The following is a 19,627-nucleotide window of genomic DNA, read 5'->3' on the forward strand; positions in this document are numbered from 1 at the left end:
TTCCCACGTGCATCGTCACCTCGTCCTTTGCCAGTGTTCGCTTAATCCGTAGTCCCTTTGTTCACCTTGCCATCCTTCTTATCCGCCAAATACTTGGGGCAGTTCCGCTCCCAGTGTCCAGTCTGCTTGCAGTAGAAGCACTCAGTTTCAGGCTTAGGTCCAGATTTGGGTTTCTTCTCCTGAGCAGCAACTTGTTTGTTGTTCTTCTTGAAGTTCCCCTTCTTCTTCCCTTTGCCCTTTTTCTTGAAACTGGCGGTCTTATTGACCATCAACACTTGATGCTCCTTCTTGATTTCTACCTTCGCAGCCTTTAGCATTGCGAAGAGCTCGGGAATCGTCTTATCCATCCCTTGCATGTTATAGTTCATCACGAAGCTCTTGTAGCTTGGTGGCAGTGATTGAAGAACTCTGTCAATGACACTATCGACAGGAAGATTAACTCCCAGTTGAGTCAAGTGATTATGATACCCAGACATTTTGAGTATATGTTCACTGACATAACTATTCTCCTCCATCTTGCAGCTATAGAACTTATTGGAGACTTTATATCTCTCAATCCGGGCATTTGCTTGAAATATTAACTTCAACTCCTGAAACATCTCATATGCTCCATGACGTTCAAAACATCATTGAAGACCCGGTTCTAAGCCGTAAAGCATGGCACACTGAACTATCGAGTAGTCATCAGCTTTGCTCTGCCAGATGTTCATAACATCTGGTGTTGCTCCTGCAGCAGGCTTGGCACTTAGCGGTGCTTCCATGATGTAATTCTTCTGTGCAGCAATGAGGATAATCCTCAAGTTACGGACCCAGTCCGTGTAATTGCTACCATCATCTTTCAACTTTGCTTTCTCAAGGAACGCATTAAAATTCAACGGAACAACAGCACGGGCCATCTATCTACAATCAACATAGACAAGCAAAATACTATCAGGTACTAAGTTCATGATAAATTTAAGTTCAATTAATCATATTACTTAAGAACTCCCACTTAGAAAGACATCCCTCTAATCTTCTAAGTGATCACGTGATCCAAATCAACTAAACCATAACCGATCATCATGTGAAATGGAGTAGCTTTCAATGGTGAACATCAATATGTTGATCATATCTACTATATGATTCACGCTCGACCTTTCGGTCTCAGTGTTCTGAGGCCATATCTGCATATGCTAGGCTCGTCAAGTTTAACCTGAGTATTCTGCGTGTGCAAAAACTGGCTTGCACCCGTTGTAGATGGACGTAGAGCTTATCACACCCGATCATCACGTGGTGTCTGGGCACGACGAACTTTGGCAACGGTGCATACTCAGGGAGAACACTTTTATCTTGATATTTAGTGAGAGATCATCTTATAATGCTACCATCAATCAAAGCAAGATAAGATGCATAAAAGATAAACATCACATTCAATCAATATAAGTGATATGATATGGCCATCATCATCTTGTGCTTGTGATCTCCATCTCCGAAGCACCGTCATGATCACCATCGTCACCGGCGCGACACCTTGATCACCATCGTAGCATCGTTGTCGTCTCGCCAATCTTATGCTTCCACGACTATCGCTACCGCTTAGTGATAAAATAAAGCATTACAGCGCAATTGCATTGCATACAATAAAGTGACAACCATATGGCTCCTACCAGTTGCCGATAACTCGGTTACAAAACATGATCATCTCATACAATAAAATTTAGCATCATGTCTTGACCATATCACATCACAACATGCCCTGCAAAAACAAGTTAGACGTCCTCTACTTTGTTGTTGCAAGTTTTACGTGGCTGCTACGGGCTTAAGCAAGAACCGTTCTTACCTACGCATCAAAACCACAATGATAGTTTGTCAAGTTGGTGCTGTTTTAACCTTCGCAAGGACCGGGCATAGCCACACTTGGTTCAAATAAAGTTGGAGAAACTGACACCCGCTAGCCACCTGTGTGCAAAGCACGTCGGTAGAACTAGTCTCGCGTAAGCGTACGCGTAATGTCGGTCCGGGCCGCTTCATCCAACAATACCGCCGAACCAAAGTATGACATGCTGGTAAGCAGTATGACTTACATCGCCCACAACTCACTTGTGTTCTACTCGTGCACAACATCAACGCATAAAACCTAGGCTCGGCTGCCACTATTGGGGAACGTAATAATTTCAAAAAAATTCCTACGCACACGCATGATCATGGTGATGCATAGCAACGAGAGGGGAGAGTGTTGTCTATGTACCCTCGTAGACCGTTCGCGGAAGCGTTATATCAACGCGGTTGATGTAGTCATACGTCTTCACGTCCGATCGATCCAAGTACCAAAAGCACGGCACCTCTGAGTTCTGCACACGTTCGGCTCGGTGACGTCCTCGCCTTCTTGATCCAGCAAGAGGGGCGAAGTAGTAGATGAGTTCCGGCAGCACGACAGCGTGGTGACGGTGTTGGTGAAGAACAATCTCCACAGGGCTTCGCCTAAGCACTACGAAAAGTATGACGGAGGATAAACTAGAGGGGACGGGGTTGCCGGCACACGGCTTGGTGTTTCTTGATCTCTGTTTGGTGCTAGCCCTACCCCTCTATTTATATGTTGAGCCTTGGGGTCGAAACTTGGAGTAAAAGCCTCCTCAAAGTCGGTTTCACCCGAAAGGCAAGAGTCCTTCTCGGACTCCAGGGCTAGACGCCAGGGTTCCCGGCGTCTACCCCCTAGACGCCAGGGTTCCTGGCGTCTAGCCTCTGGTCTCTGCAAAACTTCCCTTTTCACTTTCCAAAAGCCTCGTGGGCTTTCCCCTTTGGCCCAGATAAAGTGTTCTCGTGCCCAAACATTTCGGGAAACATCCGGAACCCCTTCCGGTGAATTCCGGAACCCTTCCGGAGATCAAACACTACTATCCCATATATCAAACTTTAGCTCCAGACCATTCCGGAGTTCCTCGTCATGTCCGTGATCCCATCCCGGACTCCAAACAACATTCGGTCATCAACATACATAACTCATATAGTACTATATCGTCAACGAACGTTAAGTGTGCGGACCCTAGGGGTTCGAGAACTATGTAGACATGACCGAGACACCTCTCTGGTCAATAACCAATAGCGGGACCTGGATGCCCATATTGGCTCCTACATATTCTACGAAGATCTTTATCGGTCAGACCGCATAACAACATACATTGTTCCCTTTGTCATCGGTATGTTACTTGCCCGAGATTCGATCGTCGATATCTCAATACCTAGTCCAATCTCGTTACCGGCAAGTCTCTTTACTCGTTTCGTAATACATCATCCCGCAACTAACTCATTAGTTGCAATGCTTGCAAGGCTTATAGTGATGTGCATTACCGAGTGGGCCCAGAGATACCTCTCCGACAATCGGAGTGACAAATCCTAACCTCGAAATACGCCAACCCAACAAGTACCTTTGGAGACACCTGTAGAGCACCTTTATAATCACCCAGTTACGTTGTGACGTTTGGTGGCACACAAAGTGTTCCTCCGGTAAACGGGAGTTGCATAATCTCATAGTCATAGGAACATGTATAAGTCATGAAGAAAGCAATAGCAACAAACTAAACGATCAAGTGCTAAGCTAACGGAATGGGTCAAGTTAATCACATCATTCTCCTAATGATGTGATCTCGTTAATCAAATGACAACTCATGTATATGGTTAGGAAACTTAACCATCTTTGATCAACGAGCTAATCAAGTAGAGGCATACTAGTGACACTCTATTTGTCTATGTATTCACACGTGTATTATGTTTCCGGTTAATACAATTCTATCATGAATAAGAAACATTTGTCATGAAATAAGGAAATAAATAATAACTTTATTATTGCCTCTAGGGCATATTTCCTTCAACTTTGGAGCTTGACTCGAAGTCGCGAGAGTCCGAGCTTGTCGCGGCCCTCGAGAGCACAAAGCATGCCAAGGCCAAAGCCCAAAAGGCCCTCCAGGAGATTGAGGCGATGAGGCACATAGCAGCGGGTAAGGCATTCAATATGCAAAGCAAGCATGTGAAAGTAAATTACTTGTTACTTACCCGAGTTCGGAGCTCTCCAGGAGCATTCGCAGATTTGCCCCGCAGCGTGTTGGATGCCGCGAAATATTACCAGGCCGAGGAGGGAAGCTCGACGGAGAAGTTGTTCTGGTCTCAGTATACTGGGACCGAACACCCGATGCCTATGAGCGACCATCTGAAGCAACTGGTCGAGCTACACAAGGCGGCCGAACAGGCCATGAGGGGCCTTATGGTCCAGATGTGGCCTGGCGACTCCCTTCCCAACAGCTACTTCGGCCTGGTGAGGCGGCTTGTGGATGCCTGCCCACGACTGGACGTCATAAAGCGGTCCGTCTGCATCGAAGGTGCACGCCGGGCTTTTGCCATGCGAAGGTGCACTGGGCCAAGATGGACGACGAGAAGCTGGTGAAGGAGGGGACGCCGCAGGGCAAGGAGCATCGCCACCCCAAAATGTATTATGAGGGTGTCCTGAAGGGTGCCCGTCTTGTGGCGGATGAGTGTGCGAAGGATGTAATATTTGAATGAACTCGCTCGTGTGATCCTGTATTATGAAAACTTGTTCATATGCGCTATGCAACGCTTGTTTCAATTTAAAATATTACCTTCTGTGCGGCTGTTTATCAAATCTGAGAGATGGCCCATCGTCGGCTTCTGCCCCCATGCCACGAGTGCTGGGGTGTTCGGGATAAACTTGAGCACTCTTTTTTCCCATTGTTGGGTCCTTCGAGGGAGGTGCTCAGCACAACGAACAAGGCAATCGGACTATAATGCTTTATCACTCTCACTTAGCCATAGAAGTCTACAATTTTAAATTTTGGCGAAGCCCCTAGTATTCGGAAGGCTGAATTTGGGGCGCTATACACGCCTTAAGCCGGACAAAGCCAACTCCTCGCTCTAAGCGGCATAAGTCTTTAGGGACTCGAGACCTCTCGAACAGTGACCAGCTCTCGCCTTATCATGACAGTCAGTTTTAGCTTTCTCTACTAAGGTGCTTAGCCCAGATGAACCGGGGCACAATCGCAGTAGTTCTCCCAGTGCTACCTTAGCCGATATAGCGGAACATAAGGTACCAAAACATGGGAGCCGGGCAAACCCAACTATTGACCCAAGACATGATTCGGAGCTGATGCATATAATGCTATAAGTTCGGGGTGCCGCACTATCGAAAGTGTTCGGACTTTTCACGCCGTATTATGGGGTGCGCTTAAGCCCCTGGCATATTGGCCGTACCAGAGTGTGCGGGTGCTTAATTTCATGAACGAATATATATATATATATATAAGAAGAATGCGATAATAGTCTAGTGCTATGCATTGTTTATTCAAAAAGGTGCATCGAAGCAGAATGATACAAGTAGTGCGATAAGCAAAAAGTAGGACTATTTGACATGTCCCCTCCAAGGGCAAGCTGAGGAATGATATTTAAAGCAGGTATTTCACTCGTTATCAGAGACCACCTGGGAATTCCTTGATGCAATGTAGCTTTCTGCCTCCTTGGTTGTTGTATCGTGTGTCCGGCAATCGTACTGCCGGACGGGGCTTCCAGAGATTAAAGTCCTGAAAGAAAGAAAAATAACAAAGCGGGAAGCCCCTAGTGCGGTTGAGCCGCGTCTTGGGGCGTGTCGTAGTCGTGCCCCCTCCCCACTTGTGCCCATGGTATTTTCAATGCGTAATTATGTACGCGTGGCACAGATTTTGCCGTTTGGCTGGGACTGGGGTGGGGGCCGCATTGCTATGCGAGCTCAGAATGTGCCAGGCGGTCTTGTTGCCGATTACTCCAAGTGCGCTTGAAGGTGTCCGGGTCCATAATCGCCGAACTGGTGGATTGCCTTAAGAGGCTGCTTTGCGCTTCTGCTGCGAGGGCCGCAGTGTGCTCCTCCGTGCGGAGAGAGCGCTCTGTGTTTCCATTGACTGTGATGACCCCCCGAGGTCCTGGCATCTTGAGCTTGAGATATGCATAGTGTGGTACCGCGTTGAATCTCGCAAATGCGGTTCGCCGAGCAGTGCATGATAACCACTGCGGAACGGGACTATATCGAAGATTAACTCCTTGCTCCGGAAGTTATCCGGGGATCCAAAGACCACTTCCAGTGTGACTGAGCCTATGCAATGGGCCTCTACACCTGGTATGACGCCTTTGAAGGTCGTTTTTGTGGGTTTGATCCTTGAAGGGTCTATACCCATTTTGTGCACTGTGTCCTGATAAAGCAGGTTCAGCCTGCTGCCGCCGTCCATAAGGACTCGAGTGAGGTGAAATCCGTTGATGATTGGGTCTAGGACCAGTGCGGCGAATCTGCCATGACGGATACTAGTACGATGGTCCCTGTGATCGGACAGGAGGACCATGGGTTGAACTTTGGGGCGACTGGCTCCAACGCATATACATCCCTTAACGCACACTTCCGCTCCCTCTTGGGGATGTGGGTTGCGTATATCATGTTCACCGTCCGCACTTGTGGGGGGAACCTCTTCTGTCCTCCAGTGTTTGGCTGCCGGGGCTCCTCCTCATCATCACTATGTGACCCCTTATCTTTGTTTTCGGCATTTAACTTGCCGGCCTGCTTGAACACCCAACATTCCCTGTTGGTGTGGTTGGCTGGCTTGTCAGGGGTGCCATGTATTTGGCATGATCGATCGAGTATTCAGTCCAAACTGGACGGTCCCCGAGTGCTTCTTTTGAATGGCTTTTTCCGCTGACCGGGTTTAGAGCCTTTGAATCCGGCATTGACTGTCGTATCCCCGGTATTGTCGTTGTTGATGTGGCGCTTGTGTTTGTTGCGACGTGACCTGCCATTGCCATCCTTGGTATCCGAAGTACCATGGTTCTTTGATATATTATTGCTGCGAGCCAGCCAGCTGTCTTCTCCTGTGCAAAAGCGGGTCATGAGTGTTGTGAGGGCTGCCATAGATTTCGGCTTTTCCTGGCCAAGGTGCCGGGCGAGCCACTCGTCGCAGATGTTGTGCTTAAAAGCTAATAGGGCCTCTGCATCCGGACAGTCGACGATTTGATTTTTCTTTGTCAGGAACCATGTCCAGAATTGCCTGGTCGATTCCTTTGGCTGCTGAATTATGTGGCTCAAGTCATCGGCATCTGGTGGTCGCACATAAGTGCCCTAGAAGTTTTCGAGGAATGCGGCTTCCAAATTTTCCCAACAACTAATGGATTCTGCTGGCAGGCTGTTGAGCCAATGCCGAACTGGTCCTTTGAGCTTGAGTGGGAGGTATTTGATGGCGTGTAGATCGTCACCACGGGCCATGTGGATGTGCAGGAGGAAGTCCTTGATCCATACCGCAGGATCTGTTGTGCCGTCGTATGATTCAATATTTACAGGTTTGAAACCCTCTGGGATTTGGTGACCCATTACTTCGTCTGTGAAGCATATGGGGTGTGCGGCGCCTCTGTAGTGGGCTATGTCGCAACGCAGCTCGAATGAGTCTTGTCCGATGTGTTCGGCCCGGCCGGATTTACTTTTACTGTATCCGGCGTGACGGTTATCGTCTCGCGTGGTGGCGCGCCCTCGTGATCCCTAGATCAATCTTGCGTGTTTTGCTTTGTCCTCCAATACGTCTCGCGGGTCTAGCGTGTTTCCCCGTGCCTTGTCATTTTTATTTGAGTGGCGTCGGGGTGCGGGCTGAGTTTTTGGCTGAAATGCCTCTCTGTCGCGACCACGAGGTGGCCGATCAGCCGCATCATATGCTGGAGGTGTAGGTTTGAATGCTTCCTCCTCCAGTCGGGGTAGCAACCTATGCTTTGGGTAACTCTTGGAGGGGCGTTCGAGTTCATATTCCTCGGCTGCAAGGACTTCAGTCCATCTGTCAGCTAGCAAATCTTGATCAGCTTGAAGCTGCTGCTGCTTTTTCTTAAGGCTATTTGCCGTGGCTATAAGCCGGCGCTTGAAGCGCTCTTGCTCGACGGGATCCTCCAGCACGACAAATTCATCATCGTCGAGGCTTGCCTCGTCTTAGGAGGGAGGCATGTAATTATCATTCTCCGCCTCTCCATCTGCCGCTCTCTCGGGAGGGTTGGCTTCTCCATCCTCCTGCTCTAAATCTTGCTGGAGGGGATTGTTGTCGTCTTCGGCACTGTCCGAAGTGCTATTATCTCCTGTGCCGGTGTCACCGCTTTTGCTTTGGCGAGACTTAGAGCGGCGCCGCTGACGTCGGCGCTTGGTTTGCTTTTTGGAGGGGTCATCCTCCGTTGTCCCGTCATCATTGCCTTCTTTGGGTGTGTCCACCATGTATATATCATATGATGAGGTGGCTATCCAGTGCCCTGTGGGCAGTGGTTGCTCTTCGTCTCCCGCATCGTCGTCCATATCGTCGATGTCTTCGGAGTTGAAGTCGAGCATGTCGGTCAAATTGTCGACAGTGGCTACTAAGTGGGTGGTGGGTGGGCGGCGAATTTCTTCGTCATCCGCATCCCAATCCTATCGAACATAGTTCGGCCAGGACTCTCCTAACAGGGAGAGAGACCTTAATGAGTTAAGTATGTCGCTGAAGGGCGAGTGCTGAAAGATATCTGCGGAGGTGAACTCCATGATCAACGCCCAGTCGGATTCGATAGGCACGGGCGCAGGCGGTTCGGAGTCCGTGGCCGGGGAAGAATCCGGTAGTTCGGTGTCACGGCTCCCGTGAAGGGTAAGGTCGATACTCGGCTCGATCGCTGCTGAGAGTACGGCCTCCGTGGCGGGGTCTATCCACCTGTCCATGGATGGCGCGATTGGCTCCGAATTGAGGGTCTGAGCGGTTGCCGGTGCGATCTCCTGAACACTGTCCGATGGTAGAGCTAAATCATGCTCATCGTGACCGTGTGGCGCACTCAGCAGGGGCTCGAATCCGTCGAAGATCAAGTCTCCGCGGATGTCGGCCATGTAGTTCAAGCTTCCAAACCTGACCTGGTGGCCAGGGGCGTAACTGTCGATCTGCTCCAGATGGCCAAGCGAGTTGGCCCACAGTGCGAAGCCGCCGAATACAAAGATCTGTCCAGGGAGAAAAGTCTCACCCTGGACTGCATCGCTATCGATGATCGAAGGAGCCATCAAGCCTAACGGTGACGATACAGAGGAACTCTCAATGAAATCACCAATGTCGGTGTCAAAACCGGCGGATCTCGGGTAGGGGGTCCCGAACTGTGCGTCCAAGGCGGATGGTAACAGGAGGCAGGGGACACGATGTTTTACCCAGGTTCGGCCCCTCTTGATGGAGGTAAAACCCTACGTCCTGCTTGATTATTCTTGATAATATGAGTAGTACAAGAGTTGATCTACCACGAGATCAGAGAGGCTAAACCCTAGAAGCTAGCCTATGGTATGATTGTATGTTGTCCTACGGACTAAAACCCTCCGGTTTATATAGACACCGGAGGAGGCTAGGGTTACACAAGGTCGGTTACAAAGGAGGAGATATCCATATCCGTATTGCCTAGCTTGCCTTCCATGCCAAATAGAGTCCCATCCGGACATGGGACGAAGTCTTCAATCTCGTATCTTCATAGTCCAATAGTCCGGCCAAAGGATATAGTCCGGCTGTCCGGAGACCCCCTAATCCAGGACTCCCTCAACCGTTCTTACCTACGCATAAAACCACAACGGTGTTTCATCAAGTTTGTTGTTTTAACCTTCTTCAAGGACCGGCCGCAGTCAAATTCGATTCAACTAAAATAGGAGAAACAGACACCCGCCAGTCACCTTTATGCAAAACTAGTTGCATGTCTGTCGGTGGAACCGGTCTCATGTGCGTGGACATGTAAGGTTGGTCCGGCCGCTTCATCCGACAATACCGTCGAATCAAAATAAGACGTTGGTGGTAAGCAGTATGACTATCACCACCCACAACTCTTTGTGTTCTACTCGTGCATATCATCTACGCATAGACCTGGCTCGGATACCACTATTGGGAAACGTTGCATGAAAAACAAAAAATATATACGCACACGCAAGATCTATCCATTGAGATGCATAGCAATGAGGGGGAGAGTGTGTCTACGTACCCTCGTAGACCGTAAGCGGAAGCGTTAGACAACGCGGTTGATGTAGCCGAACTTCTTCGCGATCCAATCGATCAAGTACCGAACGTACGACACCTCCGCATTCAGCACACGTTCAGCTCAGTGATGTCCTCGCCTTCTTGATCCAGCAAGACGGGCAAAGTAGTAGATGAGTTTCGGCAGCATGACGGCGTGGTGACGATGATGGTGATGTGATCTCCGCAGGGCTTCACCTAAGCACTACGAAAATATGATCGAGGGAGTAAATGGTGGACGGGGGCACCGCACATGGCTAAGACAATGTTGTATCTTGTCTGGCGCCCCTCCCCACATATATATAGGTGGGAGGGAGGGAGGAGAAGCCAAAGGAGGCGCCCAAGTAGGAGGAATCCTACTTGGGGTCCCTCCCAAGCCGCGCGCCCCTTTCCTTGTTTGGAGTGCGGGGAAAGGCAGCAGAGGGTGCCCCCCTTTCCTTTCTCCCATGAGAGGGAAAGGCAGGAGGGGCGAGCCCTCCCCCTTTTTCCTTCCCTAGGGCTGGACAAACAAGGGAGGGGGCGCACCAGCCCCCTTGTGGGCTGGTCTGTCCCCTCCTTTGGCCTATAAGGCCCATAACTTGCCGGGGGTGCCCGGAACCCCTTCCGGTGACCCGATTCCTTCCCGGTACGTCCCGAAACACTTTCGGTGTCCAAATACCATCGTCCTATATATAAATCTTTACCTCTCGACCATTTTGAGACTCCTAGTCATGTCCGTGATCTCATCCGGGACTCCGAACAACATTCGATCACCAAAACATATAACTCATATAACACTATATCATCAAGGAACGTTGAGCGTGCGGACCCTACGAGTTCAAGAACTATGTAGACATGACCGAGACACCTCTCCGATCAATAACCAATAGCAGAACCTGCATGCCCATATTGTCTCCTACATATTCTACGAATATCTTTATCGGTCGAACGTTATGACAACATACGTAACTCCCTTTGTCCATCAGTATGTTACTTGCCCGAGATTCGATCGTCGGTATCTTCATACCTAGTTCAATCTCGTTACCAGCAAGTCTCTTTACTCGTTCTGTAATACATCACCTCGTGACTAACTCCTTAGTCATTTTCTTGCAAGCTTATGATGTGTATTACCGAGAGGGCCCAGAGATACCTCTCCGATACTCGGAGTGACAAATCCTAATCTCGATCTATGCCAACTCAACAAACACCTTCGGAGATACCTGTAGATCATCTTTATGATCACCCAGTAACGTTGTGACATTTGATAGCACACAAGGTATTCCTCCGGTATCCGGGAGTTGCATAATCTCATAGTAGAAGGAATATGTATTTGACATGAAGAAAGCAATAGCAATAAAACTGAATGATCATTATGCTAAGCTAATGGATGGGTCTTGCCCATCACATCATTCTCCTAATGATATGATCCCGTTATCAAATGACAACACATGTCTATGGTTAGGAAACCTTAACCATCTTTGATCAATGAGCTAGTCTAGTAGAGGCTTACTAGGGACACGGTATTTGTTTATGTATTCACACATGTATTTAGGTTTCTGATCAATACAATTCTAGCATGAGTAATAAACCTTTCTCATGAATAAGGAAATATAAAATAACAACTTTATTATTGCCTCTAGGGCATATTTTCTTCAAATACATCAAGAACTTTTATGGTTGTGTTCTCGTTTTCACCGACCAATACCTGTTTGAAATTTGCACTGCACAGACAATAAGAGAAATATATCGCTTTTAAAAAGAAGACAGGGACCGCAATAGAAAGTGATACTTGCAAACACCCTTGATATCCAAGGCTTTGAATACCGCAATAGCCACCCGTCGCTAGCAACGAGATGTAGTAACCCTTAAAGAACATTGGCTAGGGAATCACCCCAATTAGTGTAGGCTTGCAATCATTCACAACAAATCCATAGGGGGTAGAGAAACTGATCTTACCACCAAACAAAATAATAAAAAGAAGAGATTGAAGTCGTTGTGTCAAAAACCAACCAAGTGACTTCCCTAGTTGACACACCAACTTTCAAGATCTGAAGTGCAGATCTAACAAAACTTATCCTCACAGGTTCTTTTCCAACACCATATCAAATGTCGTCGAGGTAAGGACACACCAAAGCGATCTTATTACAACACGTTATTGTTGCCATTACCTCATCAATGCCATGAGAGAACCAAAATCTAAGGTAAATAATGACACACTTGAAGTAAAGTTAACAAAAGGGACGTGCCCTCACTCTATTGGCCGCCTACGAGGTCGGTAGATGGAAGAGAGGAAGGTGATCGAGAGGCGGCACGAAGGAAATTTAGGTGTCAATTAGAGCAACTCCAACGGGGTGGCCCATTTCGTCCGCGAGCGTCCGTTTGGGTCGGTGCAGACAGAAAAGAAGGCCCAACGCGCCGACCCAAACGGACGCGCGTCCGCTTTTCGTCCGCCTGCCGACCCATTTCCGGCCCATTATGTGAGCCGGATTTGTGTCTACGCGGACATGAGACGGACGCGCGCGCCTGCCTACTCCTCCCCCTGGACCGCTGGTCGGTGGCACATTGGCCATCCTCTCCCAATCCAACAACAAACCCTAGCCTGCCTCCTTCGTCGTCGCCGCCGCCGCCCAATTTTTCCGGTGACTCTGCCAGCTGCCGGCACCGCAACATCCCCTTCGCAACGCCACCACCTCCCACGTCATCCGCCACCGCCGTCTTGCCACCGGGGAACCGAAAGCTTCCCACCTTCGCTCCCCCGACACACCGCGACCAAGAAGCCGCCTCGCCGCCCCGGCCAGATCCTCACCGGCACGCTCGTCGGATGCCGGCAGGGCTGCTAGCTGGTCCGTGTGCGCCGCGACTCCCTTCGCCGGCCGTCTCCTTCGTTGACGCCTGCAAGCTGTTCGACAGTTTGCCAAGGTACAAAATGGACTCCGCCGACGAGTTCTTTTTTCACAATTTTCTTTGTGACTCTAACGATTCGTCGTCCGATGACGAGGAGGAGATTTTAGCTGCCGTGTTGGTCCATCACCACCTCATTAGCCAGCGCCCGACGTTTCGTGGCTCCATTCTGGGCCACCTTCCGGTGTTGAATCGCAATCGAGAGAGCGAGCATTTCCTTCTTTGGAAGGACTACTTTGACACAACAAATTCGTGGGACTATGGGAGGTGATGATTGCTTGTGTGATCATGCATAATATGATCGTAGAAGATGAGTGTCCGGAACGTCTATACGATCAAGGGTTTTAGTTTCAGGGTGAGAATGTTGTGCCTGAGCATGGAGGAGCAGCAACGTTTGAACAGTTCATCCAATTTCATCATGACATGCGTGATTGGGAAACTCACATGCAAGTGCAAAATGATTTAGTTGAGCATATGTGGGCTCACGTTGGCAACCAATTCGGCTTGCAAAACTATGTGAGACATTTTTACTTTTATTCGGCTTGTAAAACTATGCTATTTTTTTGTGTGGAAACTATGCTATTTATTTGGTTGTGGACTATATGTTTGCTTTTGAAATAATGCAAAAATTATGTGTGAAACAATGTAAATTTTATGCTATATGATAAAAAGGGCGGCCAGCCGGCCACGCCGGCACATATGGATCGGCGCGTTGAGTACATTGTGGACCCAAATCTCAAACCAAGCGGACGTCGGGCGGGCGGCCGACCCAAACGGACAAAAAACGAACAAAAGCGCCGTCCGTTTGAGTCGGCGCGTTGGAGTTGCTTTTAGGGTTTGGGATGGAAGACATTGAAGGAACATTGACGGGGGAATCACCCAAGCAGTGGAGTAATTATTTTTTACAGTAATCTCAGCGGTAACCTGTCTAGCTGACTAGAGGAAAGAATAAAGCAGGGAAGCTTCCAATCTCAAACCGCGTGGACACGGTATCAGCAACGAACCCAACCCAATATCGGGATGCCTTGCTGACGAATCAACTAACCCACCAAAACCAATCCGCGTCAACAGCTCAACACTCATCTCCTCTCCGCCGTATCTAATCCTCCACCATCCGACGCGCAAGAAGAGGGAGGGGAACATCCAGATCGATCCGTGGGACTCACAGTCCAGCCCAATCCAAGCAGCCGGCCGGCCGGATCCGACCTCCGCCCGCCGCCATGAGCTTCCTCTTCGGCAAGCGGAAGACCCCAGCTGGTTCGTATCTCTCCCCCTCCCCCTCCTCCTCCTCCTGGATTTCGTGATCCTACTTGTTTTCCTGTGCTACCAATCCGGAGGGACCAGCAAATTCCACGCCCTTTTACCTTGTTGTGGACAAGCAATCGGCCCGCCTGTGCCTCATCCAAAATAGAAGTTTGCTATGGCGTTAATCTCGCTCGGGTGCTTCCACCAAACCCTAGCTCTGGCGGGAACCTCATGTGCAAATTGTAGTACTAGTATCTTTATTGACTTGGTTGAGTACTGCGCTACCAGGATGCAAGAGAAACCTAACCTGTGGGGGAATCTTCTTCTCCTCTTTAGCTGTTATAATCTTGTCTAGGTTTGTGTTCAGTTTTCACCTGTTACTGTCCAATGGGACGCCGTTAACAAGCAAGCAATGCAAGGGACATGAATATTGGTTTGGAGTTACTTGATTCTACTTGTTCCTGTAAATTCTCTACTTGATTTGCTGAAGAAACCAAATAACTTAAGAAACTGGGCCCCTCTAAATTGTAATGCTACTGCTACCTATTTACTTTGGTGTTGATTTCCCCAAGACTTCGGAATATGGGGGACACAAGACAACGTTGGAGGTTAGCTCCCCTGGGTTTTATGCCAGAAAGAGCTGACATTGTTCTTTTGTTTCGTTGATGGCAGAGCTGCTGCGGGAGAACAAACGTATGCTAGATAAGTCCATCAGGGAGATCGAGAGGGAGAGGCAGGGCCTGCAGACTCAGGAGAAGAAGCTCATCGCTGAGATCAAGAAGGTGGCCAAGCAAGGACAGATGGTATGTACACTGAAACTGCAAAATCTCTCGTGTTCTATTGCTCATTTATAACCGACCTCCATAAAACTATGAAGATTAACTTGCAATCTGCATCTGTGGTAGCATAAGAAATACCAACTACTCAGCAAAGTGGCATTGCAGGGAACCTAGATGATACAATTATTCTTTTTTATCTTAGCACAATCTTGCAAGCATTGAACATCATACGAACACGCTTCCCTGCTACTGCCATAGTTTTAAGCTGTCACTGTAATTCATTCTTTGTTGGTAAGTTAATTGAAATATGGTGTGCCATTATCCTCAGGCTTGATTGTTCCATGATACAATAGGAAATCGTGTCTTCATGCACACAGCATTAATTCAGTCATGTTGATTTATCTATTTCAGACACAAAGTTTTACGTTGATGTCTCCTGAATAGGATAAGCCAATTTTGTGATGGGAATCTTAAATTTGTAGGTCATAGGATGTGTGTCTGCCACTTAAGTTTTTTTCTGTGTTAAATTGTTCATATTTTAGGCAATAGGCTTTGCAAGTTAACAGAACGTGTTTTGATTTGATGGACATTGTTCTCAGGGAGCTGTAAAAGTTATGGCCAAGGACCTTATTCGCACAAGGCATCAGATCACGAAATTTTATGCCCTGAAGTCCCAGTTGCAAGGTGTATCTCTTCGTATTCAGGTAGCGTTGTAATCCAAGCAGACGCTGTATATTTCATACATTTAGATATGTGCACATTCTACAATGTGATGAGGTCAAGCGACAGTAGGCTTCATTATATTGTGGAAACTCTGTTTTTCTCATTGCTGACGTTCGCGTGCTAAATTTTTATAGACCCTGAAATCAACACAAGCAATGGGAGAAGCCATGAAGGGCGTCACAAAAGCCATGTCACAGATGAACAGGCAGATGAATCTACCAGCACTCCAGAAGATAATGCGGGACTTTGAGATGCAAAATGAGAAGATGGAAATGGTCAGCGAGGTTATGGGTGATGCCATCGACGATGCCTTGGAGGGTGATGAGGAGGAGGAAGAAACAGAAGAGCTAGTTAGCCAGGTCCTCGATGAAATCGGCATCGACATCAACTCTGAGGTAAGATTTATCCCTGTATTTTCGTGTTGATTCTATCATAGAGATTGAAACACAAGGATGAGACAGTGGGATACGAGTGACATTGATATTTTGCTCCGAACCCAGCTTGTCAAGGCCCCGGCTACTGCAGTCGCCATGCCGGTTGCAGCGGGAAAAGCGCCTGTTCAAGCTGAAGCTGCGGGCGGGATGGACGGTGGAATAGATGATGACTTGCAGGCACGGCTTGATAACCTGAGGAAGATGTGAGCACTGGACTCTGACGGATTGTCCACGCCCGCAATTCTCTGTCTGTAGTTTTGTACCATAAATGCCACTCCGGCAAATCTATTGACGTATCATTTGCAGTGTGTTTGGCATTGACCATCTGTATATAGACATATCATCATATTTTCAATAAATCACATACTAGGCTTGGTCTTTCTAGCTCCATTTGCCTCTATCTCGTCATGATTCTGAACATTGAGATGAAATACCAGGAAAGTAGTGACCTAAACGGTGGAAAATGCATTGCAGCTCTCGGGTGCAACACACCCCTATATGAAAATAGCATTTTAAAAAAATATCAGGAAATTTCAAAAAAATCTGGAATTTTGGAATATGAAATCTGAGTGACGTAGGAATTACATCCCGACATACGTTACATTTAGTTTTTTTTTCTACACATACAAATTTTTTGTCTTTTTTACTGGCATTATCACGGTCACCCATTCCTCACGAAACTGAACCCGTGTGTACAACAGGCACCCGCGTTTTATATCCCAAAATCTCAAAAAAAATATTCTTAATACGTTTTCTAGTGCTATATTCATATAGGGTGTGTCAGTGTGTGGCACCCGAGAGCCACAAATCGTTATCCCCTAAACGCTTTTATATTTCTTTAGAGAGGGAGTATTACTCATCTTCCTTATTTTGTTGGCCATGAGTTCTAATGAGGCGAGCGATAAATGGCAATCAGGGCGAAATCGCTAATCCCACGGACCGGAGTTCATGGGCTCCTTCCTCTAATTCTCTCCGCCCCCTCTAATTTTTAGGTGGGTGGGGCTCCTCCCTCCCTCTTGAACCAATCACCATCTGCCAAGTCATAACGACCCTGTAAAATCCTTGTAATGATCTGTGAATGTAGCGTTACTCGGCATCATGGTGTATCACAAGTAAGAATTCATAAATCCTCATTAAACAGACAATTTTCAAACTGGTTTCTCTACTTGCACTCGAAGCAAACACACAACGACTGCCGTCACTCCGTGGAGGTGGCCTTGACCGGAGACCTTGCTGGTGATGGCGGCGGTGGTGCGGTGCGGCAGACCGGGCAGGTGGTGTTGCGGCGCAGCCACTCGCCGACGCAAGCTGCATGGAAGTAGTGCATGCATGCCGGCAGCACCCTGACGGTCTCGCCGTCGGCGAAATCGGACAGGCACACGGGGCACGTGGCCTCCCGCCACCCGTCTCCCCTCCGGTACGCGCACACCACCGCCTCCACCGACCGCACCTCCACGGCCACCTCCGCCAGAGGCTCGCCGTCACCGCGGCCCTGGGCTGGCTGCTGCTGCGCCTCACTGTCACTGGGCGGGCCTAGGATGTAGCGGGCCAGCCTGACGAGCGCGAGGACGAAGAGCACGCTGACGACGACGGCGACCCCGGCCGTGTAGGGCGTCGCGCCGTCATCACCGGGGCCGGAGTAGGCGTTGGAGGACATCGATCGACGACCGACGAGAAGGCCGCTGGCTGCTTTGGTTAATTTGCGAGACTAAATAGCCTAAGCCGATCGATCATGTGGCGTGCGGTGATTAACACGTACGCGGTACTTAATGGAAGAGTAACGATGGCTACGAGGCTGGCGACTTGTTATAATCGGCACCATCCGTCGAGATCGAGTGATGTAACGCTCTCCGTTTCTTAGTTTGTCGGATCCGGCCAGTCAAAAACTAGCTACGATGAGAAGGCTAGTTACATACGCAAAGCATTTATATTGATCTCATCTCATGTGATGGATATTCTGCTCTGGTGTAGTAACATATAGTAGTAGCACAAGCAGACTTGCACGCACGACGTTCATATATAGCTCGCGTCGTCGGAATTGCTCTTGTTGAGTCGCCTTGTTCTTTGGTAATTTCAACGTCGGAAAAATAAAATGAAGCCTGCACGTCACGACGTTTCTCAGGCACCAGTTACTAAACTAGAGAATGAACTCGAGGCACATGTTACGATGGTCACATATTCATGGTGCTGTGTTGTTACTGGTGTATATATACAATTACATTACACGGGAGGAACAGATTACAGGGGGAGAAAAGACAGCAATCGCGCAATGCGTGCACGGCGACCTGCGCTCACCGCGCGCCGGGCGTGTCGTTCGTGTGACGCGGTCCAGGTGGTTCAGGGGGAACTGCATTCATGTACGTGGTGTCACTCAGATGACACCGGATTCCGGCTCGGAGCGGCAGAGCGGGCAGGTGGCGCGCGCGCGCATCCACTCGCCGACGCACGCGGCGTGGAAGTAGTGCATGCACGCCGGCAGCACGCTCACGGCCTCGCCGTCCGCGAAGTCCGACAGGCACACCGGGCACATGGCCTCCTGCCACCCGTCGCTCCTCCGGTACACGCACACCACCGGCCCGGCCGCATGCACCTTCTTCAGCACCTGAGCAGGATCAGCACCGGCGTTGCTCGGGGCCGGACCACGGATCCCTTCCGGCCTCTCCTGCACCTGCAGGTGCGAGCACAACCTGTGGATCGCCTTGGCTAGCACCACGATGAGCAGGAATCCCACGAGGATGATGGACGCCATCGTGCGTCGCTCCAACCAGCCGTCGTCGGAGTTGGGTTGCTGCTGGCCGTACGTGTGGTCGCTGCTAGGCGTGGCCATGGAATAAGTCGACACGGCTATGCTATGCTATGCTACGAGATTAACAAGCAAACCTATAATTATGTGTGGTACGGTTACTACTTAAGGGTGGTGCGGCGGTAATTACAAGAACAAATGGATCCATCAACTGCGCGTTGCCGATGGACAAGTAGTGCGTACTTCGTGCTCCAACTCCAATCCAACTCCAACAGATGCCATAGCACTCTCCGTATTTGTTCTTTGAGATAAACACACTCATGGTCACTATAGTTGCGACCGAAGCACAATACGGTCACTGAACTTAGGAATACGCTCGATACGGTCACTTAATACGATGTGACATGAAAATACGGTCACTGTAGCACGTACACGGTGGGTAGGTGGTGGGTTTGATCAACTATTAACCGCCATGTAGTTCATTTGGATTCGGTCAAATTTGCATGGGGTTTTTTTTTGTAAAAGAGCCAAATGCCCCATCCTCAAATCCCTAACCCGCAGCTCGTCCCCGTCAAATCCCTCCCGTCGTTCTGCCTCCCCCCCGTCGCTCTGCTGCGCCGCCGTCTCGTCGCTCTGCTTCGCCACACCTCGCCGCCGCCGTCGAGGAGGGCAGTTCCTTGCCCTCTGGTGGTCATGTCTGCCGCCAGCTCCTCCTCCTCTGTTGTTCGCTGCCGCTGGCCCGCTGCCCGACCTGCAAGGAGAAGGTGCGCATGTACATCTCCACCACAGAGAAGC

At 49.2% G+C, this 19,627-nt stretch overlaps 3 protein-coding genes across 3 annotated transcripts; 1 reads left to right on the forward strand and 2 right to left on the reverse strand.

Moving 5' to 3' along the window:
- The first annotated feature begins 13,874 nt into the window (after positions 1 to 13,874).
- On the forward strand, positions 13,875 to 16,473 carry VPS2.1 (SNF7 family protein). Its single transcript, XM_048714438.1, has 5 exons — positions 13,875 to 14,165; positions 14,826 to 14,956; positions 15,532 to 15,636; positions 15,790 to 16,050; positions 16,156 to 16,473. Exons 1-5 carry the CDS (start codon positions 14,129 to 14,131, stop codon positions 16,294 to 16,296), a joined length of 675 nt encoding a protein of 224 aa, XP_048570395.1. The 5' UTR covers positions 13,875 to 14,128; the 3' UTR covers positions 16,297 to 16,473.
- A 715-nt stretch (positions 16,474 to 17,188) lies between these two features.
- LOC147975228 (RING-H2 finger protein ATL79-like) lies at positions 17,189 to 17,880 on the reverse strand. The gene has a single exon (XM_087518068.1). It carries the CDS (start codon positions 17,744 to 17,746, stop codon positions 17,288 to 17,290), a length of 459 nt encoding a protein of 152 aa, XP_087374194.1. The 5' UTR covers positions 17,747 to 17,880; the 3' UTR covers positions 17,189 to 17,287.
- A 580-nt stretch (positions 17,881 to 18,460) lies between these two features.
- On the reverse strand, positions 18,461 to 18,916 carry LOC147975229 (E3 ubiquitin-protein ligase ATL59-like). The gene has a single exon (XM_087520321.1). It carries the CDS (start codon positions 18,914 to 18,916, stop codon positions 18,461 to 18,463), a length of 456 nt encoding a protein of 151 aa, XP_087376447.1.
- Between the last annotated feature and the right edge of the window lie 711 nt (positions 18,917 to 19,627).

Source organism: Triticum urartu, chromosome 4A (genome assembly GCF_056163025.1).
Source record: "Triticum urartu cultivar PI428250 chromosome 4A, HENAU_Tu73, whole genome shotgun sequence".
Taxonomy (NCBI): Eukaryota; Viridiplantae; Streptophyta; class Magnoliopsida; order Poales; family Poaceae; genus Triticum; species Triticum urartu.